The 18598-nt window shown below is 39.5% G+C and overlaps 1 protein-coding gene across 13 annotated transcripts in view; it reads left to right on the top strand.

Moving 5' to 3' along the window:
* The window catches only part of celf6 (CUGBP Elav-like family member 6), a 153531-nt gene that overhangs the window by 104285 nt on the left and 30648 nt on the right, over window positions 1-18598 (top strand). For 5 of the 13 annotated variants that reach the window (XR_315235.2, XM_005912925.2, XM_014333303.2 and 2 more), the window contains exons 4-6: window positions 5379-5507; window positions 9319-9398; window positions 18421-18594. Coding sequence is in view for 12 of the 13 variants with exons in the window: in XM_005912925.2 (XP_005912987.1) it covers window positions 5379-5507; window positions 9319-9398; window positions 18421-18594 (383 nt within the window). In the remaining variant the exon portion in view is untranslated. The remainder of the gene's footprint in view (window positions 1-5378; window positions 5508-9318; window positions 9399-18420; window positions 18595-18598) is intronic. The other 8 variants (XM_014333311.2, XM_005912929.2, XM_005912928.2 and 5 more) reach the window with 5 other exon arrangements.

Here is an 18598-nt window from a genome sequence, read left to right as displayed (position 1 = left end):
CAAAAAGCTGAGAAAGAAAGTCATTGACATCTGGGGTCACAAAGCCATTTCTAAGGCTTTGGGGCTCCAGTGAACCACGGTGAGAGCCATTATGAACAAATAGAGAAAACTCAGAACAGTGGTGAACCTTCCCAGGAATTACTCCAAGACTGCACTGACGGCCCATCTAGGAGGTCACAAAAGAATCCATAACAACATCTAAAGAATTGACAAAAAACACAAACATTTGTCACAATTGCCAAAACACATCATGATCTTCATGAGCTCGAAGACTTTTGGAAAAATCTTCTGATGGCTAATGAAACAAAAGCTGAACTTTTTGTAAGGTTTGTGTCTGGTTACAGTATGTCTAGCATAAAACTAACCCAGGGTTTCATAAAAAGAACACCAAACCAACTCAAACATTGTGGTGGTAATAATATGGTCTGGGGCTTCTTTGCTGCTTCGGGACCTGGATGAACGGCCATAACAAGAAATCCAGAAGAGGGCAAGGCAAAGTATGTAACATCTAAAAAATAGGAAGTTATTAAAATGCAAGTATATCCATAACACTGAAAAACATTTGGAATGTCAGCAAGACTAGTAATTGTAATCTTGGGTGGGGGAAGTTACATTGCCTTATATCGCCTGGCAGCATGGTATAGGAAGATCTAGCTGTAGCTCTAAGATGTGTAGCAATTTCGTCTGTATTTTTTTTAAAATTCATGCCTATTTACTTACATTGATTTATCTCTATAAGATTGCAAGTTATACATTTTTCTTTAATAACAGGTCTACTAAGTAACTAGAAAAGTTGTAGAAGGTGAATTTGTATTAGTCCCTTATGTAACTTCAAGGGAAATTCAGTCTTTTAAGGGTATAAAAGTATTATTAGAGAGTTAAAACACCGCTACATAAGAAAATGGTACCTTTAACAACAGCGAATGTATCTAACAAGTCACTATTTAGGATTTTTTTCCCTCCATGTTCTGTAAATATTTAATGTTAATAATCTAAAATGCTTATTCTGAAAGCAAATGGCCAATTTTGATTTCAGGCATGCCCCTGTAGCATTTACACAACAGGGAAATACACAGATGATTACAAACCAAGTCTAACTCTATATTAAGCAGCAGTTCCCAACATTTTGTGCACCCAGTCTGCACGCCTACATATGCGAGCGTGTCTGGTGGCAGGCCTCCCAGGCAGCAGCGAACCAGCATCAGGCTTTTCTAATGAGTCCATAAGAAGCACAACTTCTTTGTTGTGCTGCCTGGAACATTACTCTGCATTTGAAATGCACCCAGCGGACTAGCATGCATCTTTTATCGTTGGATGCAGCTGTCCGTGCTTTCTGAACACTTACAACTAGCAAGCTTCCCTGACTATACTGCCAACGGGCAATAAGTGATAGAACTGTGGAAAAAAAAGAAATATTTACCACTACACAGGAGCAAGAGAGTAATTCTTTAAAGAGAATATTCACGTTATTGGCAAACAAAAGCAGAAACTTTTGAAAAGCAGACTTCAGAGCAACTGATTCTTTGCCTGGGGAGACAGGCAAGGGTGAGGGATGACAATAAAGGGTAAAGAGAAATATATACGGAGAGCAACAGAGACAAAGGGGGAAAAGACAAAATCTATATGCATATACTGCAGCCTACAACACAAGTAGCACTTTATTCCTGAGAGAGAAGCATCAGTCCTGACAGCATATGGCATCTGTGCAAAATCCATTAATTTTTAATATACCGGGTGCTGAAATGAAAAGGCTTCCTGAGACAAGCAATTGTCAGATGTCAGTAGTGTTTTGATAACTTTTTTTCATCTCCCTTTTTATTTGCATTCATGAAATGGAGCTGTCCACATGCCACCTTACTGTGGACATGGCTGGAGACTGACATGGAGCCATTTTCCACACAATTGCTCCCACTTCCAGTCAAGTGTTGGGGTGAAAAAGGAAAACAGAAATGTATGGAATGACAGTGTGTGTTAGAGGACACAAGTGAGCACTCATAGTGGACTCATTTAAACCTCAATTTATCTCTGATCACATGACAACAAGTATACACATACGCCAAAAGGGCAAGAATGCTAACAAGCATGTGGAAAAGTGCTAAATGTGTATCTGTGAATCTAGTTTTCCATTTAAGACGTGTTTTAATATTATTTAAATGTGATTTAAATTATGTAAATACATGTCTTAATAACAATGCATGCATTTGTACAAGATATTAAAGTAGTTGTTTAAAGAACAGATTACAAAGGTCTCTTCATAGAAGAGCAGAGAAGTGTTGTAGAGCACAAATGTTCTCCAGCTGTGTGGCTCATCTCCGTTAGAAGGATAAGATGAGCCACTCTCAATGAGAGATAATACAAAGAGGTCAGTCAGTGTAATGATTTTTTCCCCCCACTTTTGTCATCTCAGTCAATTCCATAGGAAAGTCCTTGACCCTCTTAATGCAAATACATGACTACTACACAGGAGTATTTTTTTTTTCCTCCGCTTGCCACTTTTAACAGATAACTCATTGGACTCATTTAGAGTCATGGAATCATCTCCTTGTGCAGAGAGTGCATTACGAGATATTTATTCATATTCATAAAATGCCAATTTAAGGCTTGCGAGTGGCCATAGGAGATGAGTGGGAACTTGCAAAATCCAATAAGAGCTGCTTTGGAGACAGGTGCAAAGTGGACTAATTAATAGCAATCTATACACTGGCCAGGGCATGCAGTGGGCCGACTGAGACACACTTAGGTCAGGCAATGAAAAGATAGCAGCTCCAAATTCATTTTCTCACTGTGGCTCTCCCAAAGGAAGGCTCAGAAGTACACTCACACTTCCTTTAATGCCTTCACTGGGGTGTAATTTATTTTTGCGTTTGCCAGCACATTTGGAAAGTTCATTACCTCGCTCATGGCTTGTTAATTAGCCTTGTAAAGCCGCCATTAGATCTCCTCGGGCCAGGGCCGAGATGAGACTTTTGTCCCAAAACATTAACACACTGCAGGAGGCCTGTAAAACTGCACTCTGCCCATTTAAGTTGTAACAGTGACACCTCAGTAAAAACCTGAAAGATGGAGGGGACACACATGGCAAAGTCTCTTGGACGTGTACCACTTTCACCTTTGGTGCCATTGACAGGGGTTGACCCCATTTCACTCTCTACCACCTGTTCAACAATGACTGACTGATTCCCAGAACCATCCTAGACGTCTTTACGCCTTTTGGTCATTGCTAAATTTCAGTTGATGTAAGTCGTTGTGGTGATCTCCTCAGGGCTGTCTCTCATTTCCGACCCTAGAGGTCCAACAGGGGAGACACATTAATGAACAGTAAAAAAAATCAGACTCAGCTGGTGGGTTTAAGAAATCCTACTGTGCAAGGCGTGACTATAGGAACATGAACTGGCACCATTGCTACAACACCAGCAGTGGAGACCAGCTACCGTAGCCTTATTGATTATGCAGGTGCTCATTTGTGTGGCCAAGCGGCTAGCAGGCATGTGTCTCATTTGAACTTTACAGGAATGGAACAGGATCCGATTTCCCCGCTGCAAAAAGGAAGCCCTGATGCTTTATTTTTAGAACAGCTGCGTCTAATGGGGCCTGGCAGGTACAGGAGGCGTCACATCTGTTGAGGCCCAGGTGATGCTCTCACCCTCCACTCCTCCTCGCTCCTCACCCGCCCCCTACCAGTCAAATGACTCACGTTGAAGATCAACAGTGTCATTTCCAATAAACTCGTTTTCCTCTTCCTGCCACTTTCCATCAGTTCTGGCGATAGGTTCTTGCTAGTAGCCATTTCATTCCACAACACGGTGGAATAGGAGATGCATAATGTAAAAGATGTAAAGAAGATGAATGCTCTGTCTAATGCCAGGGCACCAGGAAGATTAATTAGAAAAATCCAGCTTTCTGACTGGCTAAAGTTTAGTGGTATAGAGCCTATACATGTGAATGTGAGTGCCTCCTTCTGGATATCAGCTAGGGCACAGTGAGACTGCTAGGTGAAGTTGCCCTTCAAATGTAATAAGGAGAATCCAATAAATTTGCTGAGGAAATGTTTGATGATAAAGATGTTAAATCGTGCTTGATTTAAGGTTTTGACTGTACAGTCAGGATTGTTTCACATTATTATTATTATTATCATTCACACAGGACTTTTTTCTGACTTTGTACAAACAGTTTGATAGATCTGATGCCCTGATCTTTCCAGGATTCATGTCTAGTGCTGATATGATAGCTTCATTTTTTTCTGCAGTTGGCATAGGTCCTTTTGAATTTCCTAATTTTCCATTCATCCATCCATTTTCTCAACCATTTATCCAGTTCAGGATCGTGGGGGGCTGGAGTCTATCCCAGCTGACGCTGGGCAGTAATATGAAAGAGACTATTTAATTGCACCACAACAGCATCAACAGAAATATTTTTCAGTACTTTCTGCTGTGTTTAGTACTGTGTTCATTCATTTTAAGGAGACCAATTCTGTCTATATATTGCGCTATATTAATTTATCTTGTACTAGTTCTTATTTGTGGGAAATTAAATGAAATTTAAAAATGGCAAATAAAGGAACCTGTGATTCAAATTATTCACAATAAAGTCCTACTAAATCACACCTGCCATTGTTTTAATGGGCACTATCACTGAATGTGATCTTATTTATTCATTTAATTCTTTTTAATTCTTAATGTCTCATAGCTTTAGCTTCCCAAACTTAAGAATCGTTCATGGTGATAAAATATCATGAGCTGAATTGTCATTTTTTTTCTTTTAAGTATAGTACAAATAAACAGGAACTGGTAGAGAAAACAATGAATAGTGCACAATGAAAAACACTCTTTTTTTTATACACTGGATTTCAAGAAAGACCTTTAAAATATAAAAAAAATTTTCATATTATTCATTGGCGACCCTTGACATAGTTTACTCATGTGTAATATAATTCTTATGGCTTTGGTGATGAGAAAATGTAATAACATGTTCTTGCTCCGTGTTCCCTTTCAAGTTTGCAACCAGGCGATCTGACAGTTTCTCTAGCTGAGCAAAACATTCCTGCTCTCTTTCTACCTCTACCTGAAACCCACACCGCTCCAAGCGTCATCTGTATCAAGCATCACTGTGGCAGACTTGAATAGCTCACTGGAAACAAGAATATATCTCCCTCATACCAGGGTGGGGTAGCACACCACAGAACAATAAGATCAACAACAATAACAACAGCAGCAGCAGCCACAACAACACAGCAGACTGCTGATAAAAGGGGGGTTTGAGTTGCACAAGTTCCTTTCAGCTCTGCAGAACGGTGCCATCAGCTGTACCATATCTCTCTTCTCTCCTCTATTCCACCCTCCCTCGACCCTCTTCCTTCCCTTTTCTCTCTTCCTATCTAGAAGACAGGAAGCTGTTTGTTGGGATGCTCGGCAAGCAGCAAAGTGAGGATGATGTCCGGCGGCTGTTCGAGACCTTCGGCCAGATTGAGGAGTGCACCGTCCTCCGAGGGCCTGATGGGGCCAGTAAGGGTCAGAGCCCACACACCTCCAACTCTTTTTTACCCCCTTCTTCCGTTTTTCTTAGTCCTTCTGTCTTTGTGTTCTATTTCACTTTCTACTCTTTACATTTTTAGCACCATGTTTCACCCATGGTGCACTCATTGACATTGTCTGTAATCCTCCCTTTTTGTTTTTTTTCCCCCACTCTCTTATATGTCGCACAAGCGTACCTTTCATGCATCATTGTCACTGTGCCTCAACACATCCTTCCTCCCACGTTCTTTTTCTCACTACTTTTTGTATTTTGTTTTCTTTTGTCCTCATGTCACCTTTCGCTTCTTTTTTCTTTCCTCCCCGAACTTCTTCTCATGTTGTCTCTTCATCACGGCAGCTTCCCTCCACCCTGTGCTTGTACTCAACAAATACATCACACAACACCTCGTCTTTCTGCTCACCCCTCTCCTCCTCCCGTTCGTCCTGTTATCTGAAAAGCAGAGGGGTGTAATCATGTTTGTTTCCCACATTCCCATCATCCCTCCCCAGAGACACCATTGGACAATAATGCCCTACTGTAAATAAAGCAGCCAGGCTCTGGGTTTTGCTGCCGTCACTCACTGTGCGGCAGATTTGCCTGTATTCGGGAACAGCTTATGCATTTTTGTCCGTGGCTTATATGATATTTGGTTAACAGAGCATGTTCAAATTAAAGATGGCTGTAAAATATGTGATGAAGGTGTGATTGTTCACAGAGTGCAAAAGGCTCCTAATCAAATTTTGATGGGTCTCTCTCGCTCTCACAGCCAAATTTGGAGCAATAAAGCCCACGATATTGCGCTGAACCTCTACCATCTTTTCTTTTTGTTGACTGTGATTTATTCTTCTACATGAAGCTTCTGAATGTGTGTGAGAGATGTGTGGGAAGGCAAAAGAGAGAGGATGATAATCTTGCAACGCCTTCTGAGTATATCAAAGAGAAAGCCTGGCTATACTGAACCACACACCTATCTGTGTCTACATCTGTTCCCCTCACTGTTAATCCCGGGTCTATTGCTCTGCATTGCCCCAGCAGCCCAGTACCTTTCCTTCTCCCTGCCTTGTTTCCTCTTTTGCCGTCTCTTTCTTCTTATCTGACTCCCTCTCTTTCTGTCTGCTCAGATGCCTCAAGCTGATTGACAGCACATAAAATGAAATAAGGCCGGTGCTGCTGTGTCAGACAGGAGCTAGTTTTCTCCCTCATTCGTGCTTTCACTTCTTTTCACCCTCCTGCACCCCACACCTCAACTCTTTCTTTGTCTCTCTTCACATGCCATACTTTCCCGCTTTGTTATTTGTCTCTATTATCACAGACTTGATCATTCATTTCTCTTCAAGTTTCACTACTATGAAATGGAAACTGTAAAGTAATGTTAACTATGAATGCCACCACCAGACAAAGGTCTCATATATAGGTATCTGGGCCTATCAGTCACCGTGCAACAGTCCTATGCAATCATTACGGGATGTTACGGCAAATTATTTTGCCAGGCGCCTCGCTCGGGATGAGGTTCCCGTAATTTGAATGAGACAGACCTTGAAATTGACAGTGCTATCTGTTCCATGGTAGAGGCTTTGTCCCCTGTTGATGTAAATTTATGCTACTCAGAGGCTTTTCAGCACCCCTCTTCACCCAATAAAAAGGCCGAGAAGTTTAACATCCATCTCTCTATGGCGCTGCTCCTCAAAGTACTTTCAAAGTGCAACACTTGCTGCCAGAGTTGAATAGAGCCCCGAATTGTCAGGAATAATAGAGAGATGGCTTTTAGGTCTATAATTAAGTTGTGTTATAAATGTCACCCATCCAGAGGGATGGAATTCATGCATACATATTATTACCCCGGGAATTCAAAAGGCAGTGCAGATCCTCTCGCTTGAAAGCAATACAATCTCTCTTTTTCCCTTTTCTCCAACTCATTCTGAGCCATCAAATTCAAAAACCCAACAGTGCACTATAATTTATGAGGCTGTAGCACTTCCCAGTTCTTTCGAGTTGTTGTGCTCCGTGTCCCTTTACTTTTTTTTAGGTCAGCAAAAGCAAAGCTACAGACTATTTTTTGATGGGAAATTTTGACAACATTGTATGTTCAGCATGACTTTGGTGATGGTGTATGCAAGCCCCGCAGTTAAGAGTCTGGTCTGTCTGGGCTACGTTGCTGGGATCACGGTGACCCTGGCACAATATATGCTGGCCTTGTTAGGGAACAAGCAGCGAGTTATCTTGCCTTAGAAAACTAGAAGGCTTTTTCGAGAAAAAACGGATCCCTTTTTATTCAAGCTACAAAGGTTAAATGTGTTTATTCTTCCAAAAGACAGAGCTACAGTCAAATGGTACACAGTAAGTTGATGTATTTCAGCTGGACAAATGAAGACCTTTCCTGCCACTTCCCGGAGGGGGGTTCAAGTGAAATAAAAGGGTGCTAGAATGCTATGACAGAATCAAGGGCTTGTTTGACTTATCACTTTGCCTCTGTAGATCTATACAGCTTTGAGGACACTGACAGTACAGAACACATGGCCTTTACTACTCAACACATTTTCACACATAACAGTTTCACGTGCTAACAATTTATTGTATGGCTTGAAAGTGTGTGCAAAGCCTGAGGTAAACGTGGAAATTGTCCTGCCACAGTTCTATCTATTTGATTTTGTCAGTAAATTATTAATTTGTTTGTTGGGAAAGCAAAGCTGACTCCTGAGAGGTAGAAGTGAATGGATTGCTGCCAGACACAAAAAAGCTCCTGAGCCTACCTATTAGTGTTTGTAGTTTAAAAGAATCATCACTCCTTTGGTCATGTAGAATGAATATATGAATGTGTGTAACTATTTTAAAACCGATATCTGCAGTTCACAAGAAACCAGGGATTGAACCCAGGAAAAGCCTGACTGGTTCTTTGACACTGCTGCTACTCAATTAATAAAAAATGGGGAGAATTAATCCATGAGTTTGTTAATTAGGTATCTCTTGACTTAACACATGAGCTACCTGAAGGCAAGGATAAGAATAGGACATAACAGAATACCCTGTGCAGTCTATGACAACCATAAAGCTTAGAGAAATAGCTCTTGTTTCATTTAATGGCTTTCTGCAAAATTACCACATTTCAGTTCCACTGCATTTCAGCTCACCAGCTTTCCCTTTATGATATTAATATAATGCGTGTCCTTACTGAGACCATACTAACAGATACGCTTTAGTCGTGCAGCGTTCCAAAACTCACGTTGTAATACTATGCAATATTATCTACTTCAATTATTTTTAATATTATTTGACTTTTTAATGCAATGTGGCTCCAGAGTAATGCTACCAAAGCCTGCTTCCTTGTCTTCTGGCCAGCTTTTTTGTTGACTTTTCTTTTGTGTATTAACTACAAAACAGATTTAAGATGATTTGAATGTCCCTTGAGCAAAGCACCCCCTCATCTGAAATTATATTCGAGGAAAGATTCGGTTAGATAGGCAGATTATAATGCTATGCCTTTGTCATCATAATCTCTTTTATGAGTGACTGCACACAAATCACAATGTGTAAATATTAAACAGATTAATAATCACAAACAAGTCATGATAGTAAATGCCTTGGCTCCATGCTCTAAAGTGGTGGGGGTCAAATTAGAAATGGGCAAGAGACAGGGTGTTCCAAGCAGCTAATGCCTTTAGTACAATTAGCTTGATTTATTCAGTTATGCACTCAACACACAAGTGGCAGAATATATTTACAAACCAGATAACATGAAAACAATGGTATTCAAGGCCATCCTGCTGATCTCCCCGCCTCTCCTCTCTTTCTCTCTTTCTATCTGTGCAGGCTGTGCCTTTGTCAAGTTCTCCAGCCATGCAGAAGCACAGGCCGCCATCAACAGCTTGCATGGTGGTCAGACTATGCCTGTGAGTAACAAGCTCATAACAAGTACTGTCATAATTGCTGCCATGAGTTGTCATGTTCATTTACTACAGTTGCAAGCAATTGTGTTTTACACTTGATGTGAGCAGTTTTCTGTGAAAGTTTTCCAAAGGTTGTTCATATTTACTGTTTTCTGTTTTGCCTATGGTCTGAGTTCTATAAAATCACTGAGGCAGACTAGTCTAAAACAACAACACTGGTAAACTTGTTGACACTTTCTACCCTGCCAAGAGGCAGCCACTGACTAAGTGTTTTTTTCTTTTCCACATGACTACTCCCACTGCATAATGTGCACCTCTTTTGAAACTCAATTCTGAGCATATTTCCATTTTCTTTTTTTATATAGTAGTAAACTTTATCATGCATTCAAAAAACACGGACCATTATTAAGGTGCTAGTGAACATTTTGTAGTCAAAGGGGAAAAAAACTACACAAGTTAACCCTCTCAGGCTCAAATTAAGTTTTTGTTGCTAATGCACAAAAGAATACCTGCAGTGGTACTTCTGAGTAAAAAACCTCATAAAATATGTATGTGGGGTAATCAGGTTGTTAGCTTTTAACTGTTGCAAATCTGCAACGCCTGCCTTGAGAGGGTTAAACTGCCTGCAAAAATGTAACGCATGCACCAATTACGGAATCATTTGTAATATGAACAGGACAGATGAAAGTCCGTTTCTTCAAACGGTGTTGGAGAAATGTCTTGAAAACATCTCATCAAACTCAAATTATTAACAGTGATAGCTTGGTCCCTGTCATGGGACTACTTTTTGTTAAAGAATATTAAATATTTAAAACACTTGAAAACACTTATCATGGAAAGCCTCATTACAGAGACTAGAAGGGAGGTTAACAAGTAAGTCAATAATATTGAAAAGCACCCTAGAGTTAGGATGGATCTTCAAAATGAGGTCAGATTAATAAGCTGCTTTTGCTTCCTTAACTGCTTCCTGACATTTCAGCATTAAGTCCTTTATAATATTGTGAGACACTTACAGTTTATCACCCCTCCATTAACTTTTGGCTTTACATTTCCTCATCAAACCCCGGGTATTATCTATCAAAGTACAGGGTTGCGGACACGTTACATTGTCAATAATAATACACCTCCCAAGCTTATTTATAGATCAAATTGCCTAAAGATGTAAAAAGCAGAAATATATTTGGTTACTTTTTATAAAATAATACTTAAATTTGGTCCCTCCTCTCTCAACCAGCATGAGACAAAGAGGAGCACCAGTGGCTGTGAGATCTAGAGAGTAACGGAAGCAGCATTACATTTTAAGGTACAATTATGTAGCCATGCTTATCTGCACAAGCTAAAATAAATAAAACATATTGTTAATAAATATATAAAGTTATTATTATTATTATAATTATTATTATTATTTAGAAAACCTGTTCCTTAAAGGAGACAACACATATGTTAAAGAGGAAATGACATTCCACTAGTTTATATTGCCTGCAAAAATAGACTGCTACTTCCATAAAGGCAGGAAATTTTACTATTTGTCATTCAAGAAAGCAGGAGCCATTCTGCTTTTCTGTACTGTGTCTTTTCAGTGTCTTTTCATGTTGAGCCTTGTATTCCTTTAGTTCTTAGTATTAATAGTTTCAGTCAGATTCCTAAACCACCTTAAATGGCTCCGTTCGATTTGGATGAACCCTCTGAAATGGCCAAGCCCTTCACCCAATCTCTCTAAATCACCACCTTATAATTCTGGAGGGGTTTAGATTTCCAGATGATCCCAGTAGTGATTGGGACGGAGCCCTTGCAGTCCAATCCTCAGCTGACAATTGCTGGCTATTAATTAGTACTTTGATTTTACATATGATCAATTTATCTTTATTAACAGGCTATGCATCACAGTTGCTGTAATTGAATAATTTTTTTTTAAACTTACTTGATCCTGCTGAATTAGCTAATTATGGGCTGATTTCCAGTCTTTCTTTCATTTTGAAAGCTCTCAAAAGATTTGTTTTAAATTAACTAAGTGATCATTTGCAGGGTAACAGTTTATCTGAAGAGCTTCAGTAAGGATTTAGAGTTTGTCTCAGTGCTTGTCCTGCTAGATCTCAGTGCAGTATTCAGTACTGCTGTTCACATTATTTTTCTACATTGACTACAATACACTGTTGGCATTAAAAGAAATGTGCTACGAGGAGTTTTTTCTCACACATAAAATGACATGGAGTTCAAAAGGGTTTTGTGCTGGGACTGAAGCATTTTTATGTTATATATGCTTCTCAGAATCAGAATCAGAATCAGAATCAGAAAGGGTTTTATTGCCAAATGTTGAGCAGGTTAACAACATTAGGAAATTGCTGCGGTGCTTCAGTGCAAACATACTGTCATAAATTGCGCTTAAATAGACATGAAAAAATAAAAGTAAGAATAAGAATTAAAAGTGCTAGGGTAATAGTACTAGAAAACTTTGCATACATTTCCGTAGCTATACAGACAATATCCATTTATATTGATATATAAAGTCACATGACGCAAATCACAAAATAAACCAAGAAACTAAGTTTCACTGCAAGTCATCTTAGAGTAACTTTTGATCATCATGTATCCTTTAACATGCACATTAAACAAATATGTGGCACTGCTTTCTTTCATCCAGACATTATCATTAGAATTCTAAACACTATGTGTCAGAGTGATTCCAAAAAACTAACCCATGCATTTGTTAATTATACATCAAACTTTTGTAGTTCCGTATCCCTGAAAAGGCTTGAGTTGATCCAAAATATTGAAGCTAGAGTACTAACAGGGAGCAGAAAGAGGCATCATATTTCTCTCATATTCACTGTCTCCCTGTTAAATCCAGAAGTTAATCCTCACATTCAAAGTCTTGTATAATCAGGCCCCATCATATCTTAAAGACTTCACAGCATCATATTATACTAATAGAGCATTTTGCTCTCAGGTGCAGTCTTGTGGTTCTTAGAACTTTTTTTTAAAGGGATTCCTTTTTCCTTTTAAAAGGGAGTTTTTCCTTCCCACTGTTGCCCAGTGCTTGTAGAGGAACACCTCATTGCTGGGATTTTCTGTCTAATATTGTAGGGTCTTTACCTTGCAGTATGAAATGCCTTGAAGCAACTGTTGTTGTGAGGTACTGCTGTAAAAACAAAACTGAATTACATTGGCTTAACATGACATGTAATAAGAGACAGCATTATAACTGGTCTCTATGCTTTTATAGAGTCCCGCAATCACACTTTATGCACTGCTGGCTAACTACAGTTTCAGACTAAACTGCCTAAACGTCTTGTGGGTCATAAATGAGGATAGAGAGAGATTATTTTTTTTGTAGGTTTATAAAAGCTCATTTATATCAAATCATCAAAAAAAACTTGATGTTGAAAATTATACAGAAATAGGAAAACTACATAAGTATAACACTCAATACACCCATTGACTCATTACAAAGAACAACAGTTGCTGACATCAAATGCAAGACCTTGCATCCTTCGGATAGAAAGTAATCTGGAATATAGATTACCACGTATGTGACTATGCGAGGAATTGTAAATACTGGGTAAAATGTGGGAGACTGGTTTGATGAATGTCTGAAATAGCATTAGTTGGTGTTTATTTCTTTAGCTGAAGAATGAGACCACTAAACCTGTAACTCTTGTCAAACAGCAGTTCTTTATGAATTGGATACGCTTCTGTTAGGTTTGAACAACGTTACCAAAAAAACGCTTAAGTAAAAGAAATGACGAATTACAAAGCACCTCCCTGCCAGTGCTGTGTGTGTTGGGTACTGCACAGCTGGACACACACATGAGCATGCACACACTTTCTGGCAGACATCCGCACTTTCACACACTTCACTGATGTTCCGCCATAAATATTTACGGATGCTTCCTGGCAGCCAGATAGTGTCTTGGAAGCCAGATTTAATTTACACATCTTTTTGATGCATCCTCATTTTGCATTACATTGAAGTAGTGAAAAAGGGAAATAAGTGGAGGAGATGTTTTAACTTTGCGTGAGAATATAGTTTGCAACCAACATTGTGGCATATATATATCGAGTGTCAAAATTCACTGGGTAGCAGGTCAAGAGCCAAAAAAAGTCATGTTGCGTATTGATCAATTGCACTTATATTGGGACTGTTTTTGAAATTTGATTCTAATCAAAATATTTGTCTTTACTTAAAATATCTTGTAGAGAAACTAGAAAGTTTACATAATTGACTGTAGCAATAGGATGGGGGTTTTTTTCTTTCTTTTTCAACAAGTTTAACTCGTGCTGGCAACCTTTGCACAGTTTGTGTATGATGTCTACTTTGTTTCACAAATGCAGCCACATTAGACCATGTCAATAACAAACCTGAGCTCTGTTGCAGATAAACTGTCCAAGGCAACATATGGAGCCCCAAATAAACCTGGGGCAGATCAAGAGATCCAATTGTTCATTAATAATCTATATTATCCATATCTTTCTCCCTCTATCCCTGCACCTGTTGTCCGCCTCTGCCCAAATCCAGCTTCCTCTCAGATTAATAGGCAAGGTGGCCATTAGTATCCAACTAAGGCTTTGGTACCAATGGGGGATGCAGTTAATTTGGATAATATTACTGCCACATGTCGTCAACAACTAACTAACAGGAGGTAGGATTCAGAGAGTGGGTTGCTATGCTCACTGCCTCCTGCCAGCTGTGAGGTCTGGATGAACCTTGAACAAAGATTTTTCTCTCACTCTGTCTCTCTTTTCCTCTTAATGTTCTCACTACAGCATCTGTGTTACCTGGCACACACACACGTGCTATAAATAATACCAAAAAACACTGGCCCAAAACAAATGGCTTTAATGAAGCTTAAGGGCAAGGGATGTCACCTAAGGGCATCTGCCGATAGATTGGATCATAGCTTTAATTGATGTTCATTGCAGATTGCAGGTGCTTTCAAAATTAAGTTAAAATATGACTGAGCACAGAACTGGCATTCTCGTCGGTTCAGCTGTTGAATTACTATAAGGCTGCAGAGACACAGGTGGCAAAACTTCAAATGGCAAAGCCAGGGGCAGGCAAACAACACCCAGCAAATTGCAGACATTGTCATGTTTGGTATCACAGTGTGGCTGACAGAACCTGTGGAGCTCGGTACTGTTGGCAGAAACAAGAGTGTGCATGTGTATGATATTATAATGTAGTTCTGGATTAATGAGAGATAAGACCAAGCCAGAAAACACTGTCCCTGCGACACAGAAAGCTTGAAACAAAAAGCCACGGTAAAAACCCTTGTAACTGACATACTGTACCACATTTGGTGCAGTTTTGTTTTGTGCTCCTTACAAATGAAAGGTAAAATTTGTTATTTATGGACAAAATGTGCATACCGATCCAGCCACATACAGTAAAGCCCACAGAGGTCCATCCAATTACCAAACAAGCTTCTTTTAGCGTTTTTACTTATTTTTATTCTCATTTTTTTTTTACATACACAATTCATAATTTTGAGTCAGTTACAAGTGTAGAAAGCTGAGACAACTGTGAAAGTCTTACTTATTATTCAAAATTAGTGAATAATGTGAAGAAAAAATGGTTCTTAGTGAGTTAGTGGCCAATCATTACAGTGCTTTTTGAAATTCCAGTTTTCCCTTTATTGAAACTGTTTTTATACTGCATTGTTATTATTGTTGTTTTCAAGTGTCTGTAAAGGATTGACGATATGTGTCTTTTTCCCTTTTTGTAAACACTGGCGTCTTTGTATCACAATAATGCAGAGATAAAAGCATAATGCGATTTCACCAGTGTAGTTGCATTCTAATCCCTCAATTACCATTGTGTATTTTTCCATCTACACATTTTGTGACCTATACAAAATCCAATATAGGAGATTTTCACAAGTCAAGTGCATTGTTCAAGAAATTAGATTCGTTTTTGAACCTGTGACAAATTCCTTAGTTGTACCTGTCAAAAGTGAAGGCTCCCTGTTGGCCCTTATCAAATTCGGAAAATTCATTTTCTCTCCAGGTAAAGGAGTCATGCTGGTCGAGGTTATTATTCTGTTTGTTTGTCAGCTTGTGATTTTCTGCAACCAGTGAGGAGTAGCTGCTTTGCATCCAGTGCTTGTTGCTTGCCACCACCTGTTCCTTCATTACCTGGCCAGATACTATTCTTTCTTCATGTAGACAGACACTCTTAATCTGTAAGAGGGATCACACTGAAATCTGCCTTTTTGATTAGATCTTGGATCTAGTTGCCTTGAGATGTGAGGATATGTAATTCTCCTGTTCAGAGTTGAGGGTAAGATTTTTTTTTTCCCTTGGCTTTTATACTATGAAAGTCGGAAATGCTTGGCTCTGACATGAGCGGCAGAAATGAAAACACCTGCAGAGGCTGTTGTACTGCTTTAACGCCAGTGCCAAGGCTACGCGCAGACTATGCAGACGTTGCAGAGTGGTTCTCCTCCCGTGCTGTCGTCTATAACAAAACACTGTGCTGGGTGAAACGAGACCAGGCCAAACTCGCCTCATCTTGAGTCACGGCGCAGTGAGTACAGGGAGCCTCGGGCTTTCACAGTCCCGATGATCACAATGCATTCTTCATGAGGTATTAAATGAATATAAGAATACACAGATACACAAAGCAGAAAATGAATGTAATCTAAATGCCAAGCCCCTGTGCTGTAGGCAAACTTGAGCAACAACGCTCGAGGAAGATGTTTGCTTAGTGCCAGCCTCATTAAATCCAACAGCCCAGTCCCTTCAATTGGCCCACAAAGTTGAGAAAGAACAGAAAAAGGTCAGAAGGTGGAATGAAATGCAATTAGAAAGGGAAAAACTGTGCCGTTAACGGCGCCATGTCGGCGTATTGATTTAACTAATTGAAATGGCATCGAGGGAGAAACACCAGATGGGTCTCCTCTGGCCTGAGGTAGGGTGCTGGCTGGCTCTGATAGGATCCCATCTGAGATGTACTGTCCCTGGGGTCCATGCTGATTCCTTCCACCATTCCAGCCTCTTTCTCACAGTTAGCTGGAGCCAACATTTTCTCCTGGATGTGTTTGTACAATGTTTATAGGAAAATGTTAACATCCTCAAATAGTTTGCAAAGAAAACAAACAAAAAAAAGAACTTATTTCATTTTGCATTTCCTAAATAGATATTTACAGTACATATTAGTTATATTTTATACAGAAAATTATAGACTTACAAAGGCAAGAAATAGTGCCGAGGGGAGGATAGCGTTTAAGAAAACGGTGACTGACTTTAGGGAATTGCACAAAATCAATAATAAATGTTGCGTGTAGGCTGGATAAATATATGAACTTCGAATTATGCAAGATTTATTTCAGCAGTCATAACTGACCAAAGAAAGCATGTGAAAACCCTGGCAAACTGCCCTCTCAATGGCACTATCGCTTATCTGTTACTGTTTAAAATTTCATGAGGCACTTACAAAAATAGGACACACTTTTTGCATGAATTGCTTTGAAATAGCATAGAGTAAAGCTCAACTACAGCAAGATAAACACTTTTGTACTATATAGTTGCAAAATTCACCTACACGAGATGGAATTCTGTTTATTTCTATGATTATCTGTTGGTGTAGCTCTGCTTTGGAAACATTCCTTTTGTAAATGGTACCTTAAGCTTAAATTTGAATCTTTAGAACAGTTTGGTCTACCTTTGTCAACTTCAGTATATGATACAAAAAGTCCCATGAAATAATTTACAAGACACGGGTGTACGCAGCATCACTCACCCTGATCACCCTTATCTTTGTGTGTCCTATGCAGCTCACATTTTTGATTTCTATAACTCAAGAAAATATGGAAATTTAAATCAAAGCCCGAATTTGTACTGACCCTGTCAGGATGAGACATTTTGTGAAAGATGAATCCAAGTTGTGATTATGGAGTCCTTTTCTCACCGCGACTTTGCTTTTATGATCTTACTAATCATATCCTGACTGCCCCCTGGCTGTCTCTGTCCTTCTGTCCTGGTGGTACTCCGTGCTCTTTCCCAGCATGCACTGCCTGTAATTAAATAGGAGACTAGTTCTCTTGACAGTGTATGTGGCTGTTTTCTTTGCCTGACATACCCCCCCTCCCCAGTCTCTCTCTCTCTTCTTGCCTGAGTGTCGCATGAGGAACTGACTCTGGTCTCTGTTTCTCAAATGATTTAATTGGATGCAAACTCAGGAGCGCGGACATCAATACAGAACTATATCTGCCATAAGGCAGAGCCATTAGTCAATACTTCGCCCTGCACATGCCGAAGGCTTTTGTCAGACCTAATTACCCGGTGCTGTATTCAGTGGAGCTTCACCAGTGGGGGACTTGGACTCCTGTGGGATCTGGTTAGGATCACAGTTCACTTTCAGTGTATACAGCAGAGTTAGAAAGTTCACAAAAGCAAATATCACTCACTATTCTTTTCCATTTAATGCTGACAGCTAAATGACTGCAGTCATATGAGGGGAATTTTTAATTCCAGTGGCCTCCTTGGTTTAGAGATATGAGTTCTTAAAGGCTTGAGTATGATGTGCACTGGACATTAAATGACAGAAATGAGTTGCACCAGTTCTCTTGTTTCACACAGGGAATCCACACTCGTGTTTTAATTAAAAAAAAGGTTTGGACATTTATTAAAATGTACTTTTTATTTTTAGGTATTTCCCCATGGGAAACAAATACTGTTAAAAAAGTATCATGAACTATGACAATGCAATATATGGGATTGAAAACTTTGTTTTTAAGGGTTGCCAGATGTTCCCAGATCATATTTAAACTGTTCCAGGTAAAAACTGTTCCAGGTTAAAAACAACTGCAGTTCAACGACTCCTTAAACTGCTGCAGTTATATAAAAAATTGCAGTTCTTTTTGTCTTTTCAAGTTTATCATGAATTTATAACATTTATACAGCGAGTTTTGGCTAACAATAGGGTGCATACCAAAATAAAATGTAAAAAAAAATCAAAGCATAGCTACAAAAGTATTTTTAATTTCAAAGTTGACTATTTAATCAACCTTGTAAATCTCCCCTCTAGGGTGCCTCGTCGAGCCTGGTGGTCAAATTTGCCGACACTGATAAGGAGAGAACCCTGCGCAGAATGCACCAGATGGCAGGCCAGCTCGGCATCTTCAGTCCCATGACCATCCAGTTTGGGGCCTATGGCGCCTACTCTCATGCTGTAAGTCTCAGCCCGGCGGGGGAGGAGACGGTGA

This window comes from Haplochromis burtoni, unplaced genomic scaffold, assembly GCF_018398535.1.
Source record: "Haplochromis burtoni strain Fernald_Lab_line unplaced genomic scaffold, NCSU_Asbu1 Contig_2, whole genome shotgun sequence".
NCBI lineage: Eukaryota > Metazoa > Chordata > Actinopteri > Cichliformes > Cichlidae > Haplochromis > Haplochromis burtoni.
This window is presented reverse-complemented; position numbering and strand designations above follow the sequence as displayed.